The sequence below is a fragment of the Morus notabilis genome, unplaced genomic scaffold (genome assembly GCF_000414095.1).
Source record: "Morus notabilis unplaced genomic scaffold, ASM41409v2 Scaffold679, whole genome shotgun sequence".
In the NCBI taxonomy this organism is placed as follows: Eukaryota; Viridiplantae; Streptophyta; class Magnoliopsida; order Rosales; family Moraceae; genus Morus; species Morus notabilis.
In genome coordinates, this window is record NW_010365777.1 from 132,517 (window position 1) to 143,987 (window position 11,471).

Sequence of the window (11,471 nt, forward strand, 5' to 3'; positions counted from 1 at the left end):
TATAAGCGATGTCGACATTGCAAAATCATGGATTGCATATAATATAATTTGGCCTTAAACCTCTTTTTGTATTTCTCATGCGAATAATCTTATTCATGATATAAGGATCACTTCCTTCGATTATTCTCGAGTGGGAGCTGAATGGAGAGGGTGAATGATTAGATAATAGATACAATAGTTTAAAGCAATAATTACAAATATATCTTTGAGAATTAAGTGAAATACATATTCGTTTTCATATGATTATCAAAAGCCACGAAGTATCTTCCGAGTAATGTGACTTAAACCAGAGTCAGCACACCTATTTATTATTATTTTTCTAAAAAGAAATCCACGTGTGAGTGTTGCTTTTTGGAGAAATGTTTTTTTGTTTCCTTTTTTTTTTTTTTTCAATTACTGAAGTCTCAAATTTGTTGGTTTGGAACTTTTATTTTTTGACACGTAAAAATAAGTTGATTACTATGGTTATTTTTGCTTTTCACAGGCAAATGCTTTTAGATATTTTGTGGAATTCAAAGACTATATAAATTCAGAGGTTTGTTTATAATTATCTGTAATTGAAACTATTATTTGTACATGCAATTTTTTTGAGGAAAAAAACATTATGCAATATTCTATTGAAATATTATTTGTACATGCAATTAGGGATCTGATCTGATATATATCCCTTAAAAAATGATCTGATATTTGACTGATTCGAATGTGAGTTAAGTGTGATCCACACAGTTTTAAATTTAGTCAAGTCTACTTATACGCCTAAAAATTATGCCACGGATCCGATTAGCAAAAAAATATGCCACGTCCAAGAAGTTGGATAGTAGCTAGGATATAGGTCATAATAGTGGGGGAAATATGCATATATTGTTGGTGTTAATGATCCTATCAACTCCTTTATATTTTTGCAGAACTTTTAGCCATAATTAACACAACATAAAACCCTACCGACTTGGAAAAAGATCATGGCCGTGTGTTATCATCTTGTCTTTATCTTTTCGCCAATCAAAAGTTCACCCTTTAATTTATTTGGTTTTGCATGCCCTACCCTAATTCTGAGACTGATTTCCAAGTCTACCAAAATTACTCCATCTCATTACCTTCTTCTCATTTATTATCCAATGCCTTTCATAATATTAATTATACTTGACAACCGCTTGTCAATATTGCTCAATTATCGTGTTGCTCATGAACTAGCTAGCATTGATAAGGGTAATATATAAGTAGTAATATAAGTAGTATGATATGTGACGGTAAGATTCAATTAGCTCGGTCCAAACCAACTGAACACGCGCTTAATTAATGGTCTAATCAAGGTCATTGAATTGTATTTATAAATTTGATATTTCCATTATATTTAGTTATTGTATATCCCGCTTACTAAAGAAATGCTGTTGGCACTTTAGTCATAGCCCAAAATTGTGCTTAATTATTAAGTGATAGTATTGTTACCATCTTATGTTTGTTAATTAGTTTATCAAGTCAATTGACCGACAGATTTGGGAAAAAAAAAAATAGTTGGTCCTAGAAAAATTTTAAAGCTTAGATAATTATTTTTGGTTTATTTTTTTACCCTAAAAAAATCGTTATTTGTAATAAAAAAACCTTGTTTACAAATAAGTGTCTATATAATTATATATATTCACACGCACATGTTTGTCGACAATCATTTTAAGAGAATTGTAATTCCACGTGACATATAAAAATGAGAAACGTAATATAACATTTATTCAATATAACACTAATATTGTAAAGATGTAATACCAAATAACTTTTAGAAAATAGATTTGATGACTATCTTTTTGTGTGCCAATTAGTTTTAGTCTCGTAAACTAGCTAGGCACATTTGTTTGTTGTCATTATCCTTTCGCCTATGTGTCATTTAGTAGTTATAAGTATTAATATGGGGTAAGTTATTGACGGCATTAATATTTTAATTTCAAGGCAAAAAATTTACTTAAAATGTTAAACAAATATGAAAACAAATTTAATTGCTGCTAAATAAATACCAAATATAAAAGGTCCAAACAAGTTTCTTTCTCATAATATCTAGTTGTTGTGTGAATTAATTAGTTCCGTTTTACCCCTAGTAAGGATATAAATGAGCTTGGTTTTACTGTATTTGCCTTAATTAACCAGCTAAAAATTAAGACCCCCCTCTTTGCTGTCATTAATAACCTTCTTGTTGCATGCGCACCAACTGTCTGTAAAGACTACACAAGAGGTAATTTGTTCTCTCTCTCTCTCTCTCTCTCTCTCTCTCTATATATATATATATATATATATATGTATATATATAAGAGTTGTCTTCTGGTGATAAGTTTGAAAACTTTAACAAGCAGTTTAGTGCTCTCTATAAGAGTTGTTTTTGTTGTTAAGCACTTAAAATAACAAAGGTAACACACGTGTTAAACTAGGCTCTGCATGGCTAGCTACCTTCTCTTTTCTAACGGAAAAAATATCTCGTATATATATATGTGTGTGTATATATATATACACACGCACACATTATGCACTATCCCAAAAGTGGTTTTTTTAACTATTCACAAGACAATACTAGTTTATATTCTTTTATAGCTAATTCCACCCACAGTAAATATGTATATGTTGGCGTTATCTTTGAGTAAAAGTAAACAGATTTTTTTAGGTGCTTGTTTTGAAGCCACAAGAGAAACTGAAAGTATACTAGTAGTGATCGAAACTCATATAACCCTAATAATCCAAATCTAAATGAGATAAGTAGTAGTACACAAAACAAATTTGTTCTTCGAAAGAAATTTGAGGAAGAGAAAGTGGCAACTAATTAAATGCATGGAGAGAAGGTGGCACAAAGGGGAGAGTAGTGTTATGAGTGTAAAGGGTCACGTGGCAAAACTTGTTTTTCCATGCAACCCCACACACACCATTTGTGAGTAGTGACAGATAGTAAGAGAGAAAAATGCCCTCTTTCGCCTTATAAGCGAAACCGCCAGCGCTCGGTGTAGGCCAAAGATTATAATTACCACAATGCGGTTCTGCTACAGGACAAACAACCCCATAAAAATCCAAGTTTCCACAACCATATAATCCATCCAAATTTCAAATCGAGGACTTTATATTTGTGTGGACTTTTATGCCCTTTTGCAACCTTTTTTTTTAAAAACGAAAAAAAGAAAAAAAAGGGAATCATATATGAATCAGCTTAGTGGGGTGAAGTTAATTGTGCAAATGATGTATTTAAATATCATATCTTAAAAGGGGCATTTTTCTAATGCGCCTTGAAGTTCAGCGTATATTTTTTTTTCTTTTTTTGGTTGAAAAAGCTTAGGCTGTGTTTGGAATTGATCTCATTTTTCAAGAAAGAAAAAATGAAAATGTTTTTAAAATGGCGTTTGGCACAATAAAGACAAAAAATGAAAATGAAAACGATTTTTTAGTTTAGTGTAAAATAAGAGAGAAATGAAAAATGACTTTTAGTCGTTTTTCATTTTTTGTTTTCGTTTTCTCATCTCTCGAGTAGAGAGAGAAAAAGAGAGACATTAATAGGTTTTTTTTACACTGAAAATAATTTCTTAATAAAATCACCAATCACATTTTTAAAAATAATTTATGTATGAGATTAAAAATATTTTCATTTTCATACGAAAAATAAAATTATTTTGGATCGAGTTCTTAGTATTTGTTGTTTGCCATTCAAGTTTGTCACGTGATGTGGGATTTGTTTTGGAATTTGCAGATGTGCATATGACTATCTTTGTCCAAACAATGAAAGAAAATGACGTTCCTATGCCAATATACAATACTATTTTTTTTGAAAATATAATACTAACTTAATTTAAGCGCCTGTTTCTATCTCGGTAAAGATACTTCAATTAGCATTATTCTACCATTTTTGCCCCCTCATTGTACACGATTAAAAAACTAAAAACAAACATAATTGCTTTTTAATGATTATTGATAATTGAAAAATAATTGTTTCTTAATGATAATTGATCATTGATCACTACACATATTGTAATTTGGTAGCATACAGGTATGCCTACCCTACTCCCTTTTATTTTAAGACAAAAAAAAAAAAAGTTGTACATGGCATAGAACCTCCCCCACATTAGAAATTGTAAATTTTGTATGTATATTTATGTATATGAATGTGTATGTGTATATTTATATATACATATACACACATGTATACGTGCGTATCGATACAAGTATATGACAAATAAGTTGAGAGCAAGTGCATATGATAACAAAAGTAGAAACATTAATTTCTAACAATTTATTGGATGTAGAAATCCTCTTTTAATTGTATTTCTAATGAATTCAGCAAAACATATAAGTAACAAATAATCTCTCAAGATTGATAAAATTGTATTCAAAGTTAGAAAAAATGATTGTACAATTGTGCATAATTTTTTTTTAAGGAACGAGTATTTCTTAAATGTAACAGAATATAAAATTGAAATTCATTCTAAAATTTTTACCATGACATTCCTCATTTTTGAACTGTGAATAATCATCGTTTAATTGCAATTCATGTCACATGACAAAATTAATGATGACATTTTAGCAAAGATCGTCGTTAAATGATTTTTTTGCTCAATCTTTAGCTACAACATTGAAATGTCAACTCTAAATGTTTTGTTTTTTAAAATACATTTTTATTGGATTTAATTAATCAAATTTTGATATATTTAGTATTCGACTTATTCTATTACATTTACATGAATAATTTAATTAATTTTTTTTACCATGATTTCTAATTAAATTTAATTAAGTAAATTTACATTTTATAAAATTAAGCACTAAAAGAAAACAAACATTGCATAAAAAAAAAAACAATTTAACATATTAGTTGAGTACAACTTAGAATCGTAACAATTGAAAAGATAAGTTAATGTGTCCAATGACGTACGATAGTGACAATCATGTCAATTGGCAATAGTAGAAAGCGAGAGATTGAGATGGGAAAAAACTAAAATGAGAAGAAGGAGATGCATGGTCTCGAGTCTAGAGATAGCGGTGACATAAATCATTGTTGAAGCAGAAAATTTGTTGCAAAATGAAACACTAAACAACATTGTACCAATAAAGACGTGAAAAGACTTTGTTGTTTTGGCAACTTAAGTTCTAGAAGACAGTGAAAAGGTTTTATTGTTTTCGCAACTTAAATTTTAGAAGATGTGAAAAGACTTTATTGTTTTCACAACTTAAGTTTTATATTATTTTTTTTCATAAAAATTTAAATTCAACGTTTTTATTATAATATTTTATTCTCACATAAATAATTTAAGTTTTTAATTTCAATTGTGAAACAAACGTACTCAAAATTGTATTAACCGCATTGCATAAGCTCATTTCACGATGACACATGTATTGCTATATGTTGTTTCAAAAAAAAAAAGCACACACACAGAATAACAAGTGAATGAAATTTAAATTCTTTTGCTATTGATAGAAGATTTGTGGGAAAGTCCTTTTCCTACCTTATGTATCTTTTTCTTCTTCTTTTTATTTTTTTTTCCTGCCTCGCATTTAGGGATGAGAAGTCATTACTAAAGGTTTCTTCGCAGAATAATTTTTAGCAATGACAAAAAAGAAAAGTTATTATTAATGATTATTAGCCATAATATCCTTAACATAATCAAGAATATTCTCATTTTCTAGCGACGAAAAGGCTTTAACGACGACATGAGCGATGATATTTTGGGTGAAATTCCGAATTCCTTGACATGTTAGTTGACAGTTGACGTAATAGATTCTAGTAAAACATTGTTACTCAACTTTTATATAGGTACATCCAAAATAACGTTGGATATGCAGTTACTTTATTCGCAACATTTTGATTTTTGTTATTTAATTAAATGTGAGCTGTCTCAGAGTAAAAAATTTTTTAGGCATCTTAAAATTATGATTAACGTTGTATTTCCATGTGTTTGTTTCTATTTTGGACCAATTTTTACTCTTTCTTTAGCGTTTATTAAAACGACAACCGCATTAAAAATGAGGAACATAAAAGTACCGATATAGACATTTGTAAAGATCTCGATAGTATTTCTATTTTAGAACGTTAAAATTTATATTTTAATAAAACTAGCTGTTATGATACAAGTCTTTACAAAAAGAAAGATTATTATTGGGGAGGCACCAAAGAAATCCTATTTAAATCCAAAAAAAAAAAAAAAAAAAAACACTTGCCCTAGCTCCCTCATGCTGGTAATTATTCATTTATGCTAGGGAGACAATAGTAAATTGGTGTCCCAATACCTCAAAGTCCATATAAAAAGAAAATCTATCAATAAAGCTGAAATAGATTTTAGTGACGGAACATAAGATCTTATCAAAACGGGGGGCCAAGGAGATTTTAGTAAATTTAGCTTTCTCCTCCGAAAAATAGTCTATAAATAGTTCACAAAAAATTTCATTTACACACAATTGAAAGGAGGAAAAAAAAAAAAAAAAAAAAAACACAAATAAACTTGTCTAGTGTTAGCATGTCTTGAGAAGCCGTGTGTGTGTGTTTAGTACTACTACTACTCTACTAGCTTTGTCTGCTCTCCTCATTTTCAACTAATTTCTCTCTCCTCCTCCTCTCTCGGCCAATTATTTTTTTACTAGTTCTCAAAGACAACCCCTTTACAAAGGAAAAAAAGAAAAAGAAAGAAAAAAAAAATCAGTTCTTTGAAGTATATACAAAAACCCACCCTTCAGATGTGCTTCTCTCTCTCTCTCTCTCTCTCTAACCATCTGAGAGGTTCATCTCTCTCTCGGTCCTCCTCATGAACTCGTGCTTTGCACAAGTCTTGTAGTCCAAAATGGATTTTAGCTTGGTGAGCTTGGAGAGTTTGGTGGGTCCCACGAATCCTGAAGGTGGATCAGCTTCTTCTTCTGAGGCAAAGCAGCAGCAGCAGCAGCATCAACAAAAGGGTGTTGGATCTGGGTTTGTGAAGCAAGAGAGGCCCGGGCTTGAAGAAGATGAGTGGAGGAGCTCAAAAGTTGCCAAAACTGTGGATTTGTCATCATCGGCCTACAGGGCAATGCCGTTTTCTCAAGGGACAAATGTTAATAATCCTCTTATGAGATCTAATCCTTTGTTGCTCTCTGCTGATCATGTTCGCCACCAACAAGAGCATATGCTTAGCTTTTCTTCTCAGAAACCGGAAAATCCGTTTTTGGGCAAAGATGGTGCCGGTTTGGCTTTTCCTTATTACCAAAGAATGACCCCTATTTACTCTAGAAATGCTGCTGGTAAGTAGATAGTTTTTTATTTTATTTTATTTTATTTTATTTTTTTTAAAGTGTGGTGGGTTGGTTAGAGTTAATGTGCGGAGGTTTTTTTTTGGGATGGTAATGGGATTTCAGAGATGCGGTTTTTTTTTTTTTTTTTTTTTTTTTTTTTGGGTCTGCGTGAGAGATTTGAGGAGAGGAGAGATTTAAGCATGTTTTTATGAGAAATGTACGGTTTCGGTATGCTAATAATGTAAGTGGATGTGTTTCCATGTAAGTGGTGAGGGAGTCCTTTCATGGGTACTTTAGTTGAAAATTTCCAGGTCTTTTTAGTCCCGTCGAGAAAGAAAAAAGTGGAACTTCCTCATTCTAACACAAATCTTGTATTCAGTTTTTAGTAAATTTTTTCATTTTTAGCCCCTTCTAGATAGATACAAAAACCGTGGGGGAAAACGGTGTGCTAGGATATTATCAAAGATAAGGTAATGCGTTTTGATAAGGATTTTTATTTTATTTTTTTCAGGTTATGGTTCTGGAAGCTTGAATACAAGCATGCATGTGCCTTATACTGGAATTAGAGGACCATTCACTCCGTCTCAGTGGATTGAGCTAGAGCACCAAGCCTTGATCTACAAGTACATCACTTCAAATGTCCCTGTCCCATCCAATTTGCTCATTCCCCTCAAGAAATCCCTCAATCCTTATTCCCTTTCCGGTTCATCTTCTGCTCCTTTGCCTCCCAATTCATGTAAGCTTTTTTTTTTTTTTTTTTTTTCAAGTACATGTTTTTGATGAACAAACAAAATAAATAAATGAATGTACATTTGTTCCAGTCTTATTTTCTTACATTCCTTTTTGTGTTAGCTTTCTCATAAAGTTTGTTATGAGGTGTGTCTGCAGTTTTTGATAGTGTCTCTATATAATGTGGTTCTGTTTCTGGTGTTCTCTCTGTTTTTTTAATTCTGCAATGTCCCGTGGCAGTAGGGTGGGGCTCTTTCCATCTGGGTTACGCGGACAACACCGACCCCGAGCCGGGGCGGTGTCGCCGGACCGATGGGAAGAAATGGCGGTGCTCGAGGGACGCTGTTGCCGACCAGAAGTACTGTGAGAGGCACATTAACAGGGGCCGCCATCGTTCAAGAAAGCCTGTGGAAGGCCAGACCGGCCATGCCGCCTCTGGGGCCGCTGCCACCTCAAAGGCGGTGCCGCCGATGACCTCCTCCGTCTCAACGACGGCGGCGATGTCGTCGGCAATGCCCATTAGCGGCGCATCCAACAGCCTCGCCACCATCACGCAGCACCAGTTCAAGGGCTTGCAGTCTGGTGCGGCTGCTAGTTCTACAGATGCTGCTCTTGTCAACAGGTGAGATTATAAAGAACGTGTTCTTGTTTTTTTTTTTCTTTCTCTTAATCTGTTTTTTGGGTTTTTGATTAGGACATATAAAGGATTATAATATGATATTAATATCTTTAGAATTGGTTGGATGCTTATGGTAACTTTCCCTTTACTTTATGGTAGACTGTAGACCCCATCATTTCATCTTTTTTACTTTGGTGAAAGTGACTAGTCTTAACAGCTGGACTTTGGATTCCTCTCCAAGAGGCTGTTTCCCAATTTCTCCGGTTGATTTTCAAGTGCATGCTTTTGGTTTGCATTATATGCAATTATTTATAGAGGCTTGAAGTTGATCTTATTCTTATTGATCCTTGTTTTTAACGTCAGATCTTCCCTAGATCGCAGTAAATTGTTATATTTTATTTAATTTGATATGGTTCAAATTTGATACGTCGATTTTGAACTGTAATGGATTTGATCTGACAGTTTAAAACTATGTTCTACCGGTAGGGACATAATTCTTCTTATACTGTATGATTTCTTCTCTTTCAAGCTTTTGTACTCATTCTTGGCCATTTTCTAAGCAAAGTGAATGGTGACTTTGCAGAATGCAAGACTTAAGGGGCCTATCCGTGATGTCTTCTTCAAATGTTAATCTGAAATCTAATGACTCCACTTTTAACATTCTGAAACAAGAAATTGTACCCGGAGGATCCTCTCATTTGGAGTTTGGGCTTGTCTCTACCGATTCACTACTTAACCCCTCACAAGAGAGCTCTTACATGGACTCCAAAAACTATGATACTTCTTCTTTCCTTGATTTCAGTGGCCAGGAAACCCAAGACCAGCACCCGCTCCGCCATTTCATCGACGACTGGCCCAAGGACAACTCCGACCAATCGGTCATTGCTTGGCCGGAAGAGATGAAATCGGACTGGACCAATCTCTCGATGTCAATCCCTGTAACAACCTCTGACTTCTCATCCTCCTCAAACTCACCCAAGCAAGAAAAACTCGCCCTCTCGCCTCTAAGGCTATCTCGCGAGATCGAGCCAATGCAGATGAATCTCGGGGTGAGCAATGACCTTGGGGAAGCAGCTGCACGAAAGCAAACCAGCTGGGTGCCGGTATCTTGGGCCGGCGGCTCAAATTGTTCGATGGGGGGTCCGTTAGGAGAAGTCTTGACGAATACAACGGGGAATGTGAAGGCCTACAAAAGCCCGTCTTCGCTTAACCTCTTGACAGAAGGTTGGGATGGAAGCCCCCAGGTGGGTTCTTCCCCAACAGGTGTTTTGCAGAAGTCAACATTCTGTTCTCTCTCAAACAGCAGCTCAGAAAGCAGTCCAAGAGCAGATAACAAAAAGAACATTGATGGGGTTAGTGTATATGATGATGTTCTTGGTTCAACTCTAGCTACTTCCTCAGTCCCATCTCTGTAATGCCCAACTACTAAGCTACTAATCCAGGCAAAGCGAAGGAGGAGATTGGGAAGCTTGGAATAATATTCTGATCTTTGTTTTTGTTTGTATTTGTATTTGTATTTTTTTCAAAACTTCATTTTATGCCCTTTTTTTGTTGTTGCTTAAATTACAGAACTAAAGACATGGCTTATCCAATCCCTATTTGAATGGATACTAGCCAGTTTGACTCATGTGGAATAGTTGTTGGGTTAGCAATACTTCTTTCTTTATTTTCTAATGAGTTATGATGTAAAATTTGAAAGTGTTAAATCTCTTTAATTATATAATATCCAACTGGTTTTTTTTTTCTGGCTTCTATCTGTGCTATATGTTAGACTGATTAGCTCATAGGACTAAAGAAATGCATTATTGAATTAGCCCCAATAATATCTCCTGTAGGATTTTCTGGAAGTGGATAGATTCTTCGTAGGTGACTAGTCAAAAACAGTACTAATAATATTAGCATGGGCTAAAGCTAATATGAGGATTTGAGCGGGTTATCACAGAAGGCACTGAGGACAAAGCTAGTCAATTATGGCGGGGAAACTTCTAGCTATTAAATGTTAAATGTTACAGAGGAAAATAGGAGGAATGAGATAAGATGGTCTCGTGATTTAAATTTTCAATTTGAATTGAGATGTGATATTTTTTGAGAGTTTTTTACTGTAGCATAAAAAGTTAGATGTGATATTTTCTGAGAGCTTTCGTGGATTCGAGTTGAGATGTGACAATTTTTAAGAGTTTTTCACTGTAGTATAAAAAGTTAGATGTGACATTTTCTGAGAAATTTTTACTGTAGAAACTTAAAACTGAAAACTCGAATGGTGAAATGAACGAGGCCAAAAATTTTTAGTGGTTTTGCAATGTCTTTATTATTAATGAATGATTAGGAAAAGAGAGAATTCACTAAAGAATAGCACTATAAATAAGTTTTATATAACTACATATTGCAGTTGCACGATCGGAAAAGTCATACAAAATACAAAATGTTAACTGTCCTGTAACATGGAACTCCGATGGGATATTCCAATCTTGTACAGTATCAACTTAATGATATTTGATGATATTACGGTGGCTATACTTTTTTACGGTATTTTTTCACACCCTATCGTCGAACTTTTATATAGTATAAAATGAGAATTTTTACCGTTATCTCATCTATAAGAATTATTATTTTACCTGTTTAATAAATATTTAGCAATTTGATTTACGATAAAAAAACAATTCTATGTTGACGCTATGTAAAATTTTATGTGAACACTCACGTATATATAAGAATTACAGAAAAATAAAAATAAACCAAAAACAACTTTTTCTAAACCAATCAAAACGGATCCGTAATAAGATATTTAGTAGCGTGTACTTTTACAGCTTTATATTTATTAAAATACTATTTAAAATGAACGGTACATTTATATGAAACAAAGTTTAATAAAAACCTCTTCTTAACAGATCAAAATTATTATGGGTTTTTTTTT

The 11,471-nt window shown here is 33.2% G+C and overlaps 1 protein-coding gene across 2 annotated transcripts; it reads left to right on the forward strand.

Annotated features, from left to right (window-relative positions):
• Positions 1–6,420: 6,420 nt before the first annotated feature.
• Positions 6,421–10,307, forward strand: LOC21396183 (growth-regulating factor 1). Of its 2 annotated transcripts, none has more exons than XM_010108599.2 (4): positions 6,421–7,218; positions 7,721–7,945; positions 8,179–8,560; positions 9,141–10,307. In XM_010108599.2, exons 1-4 carry the CDS (start codon positions 6,786–6,788, stop codon positions 9,970–9,972), a joined length of 1,872 nt encoding a protein of 623 aa, XP_010106901.1. In that variant the 5' UTR covers positions 6,421–6,785; the 3' UTR covers positions 9,973–10,307. The 2 variants fall into 2 exon arrangements, with proteins under 2 accessions (XP_010106901.1, XP_024028334.1); XM_024172566.1 differs by having other exon boundaries at positions 8,182–8,560.
• The last annotated feature ends 1,164 nt before the right edge of the window (positions 10,308–11,471 follow it).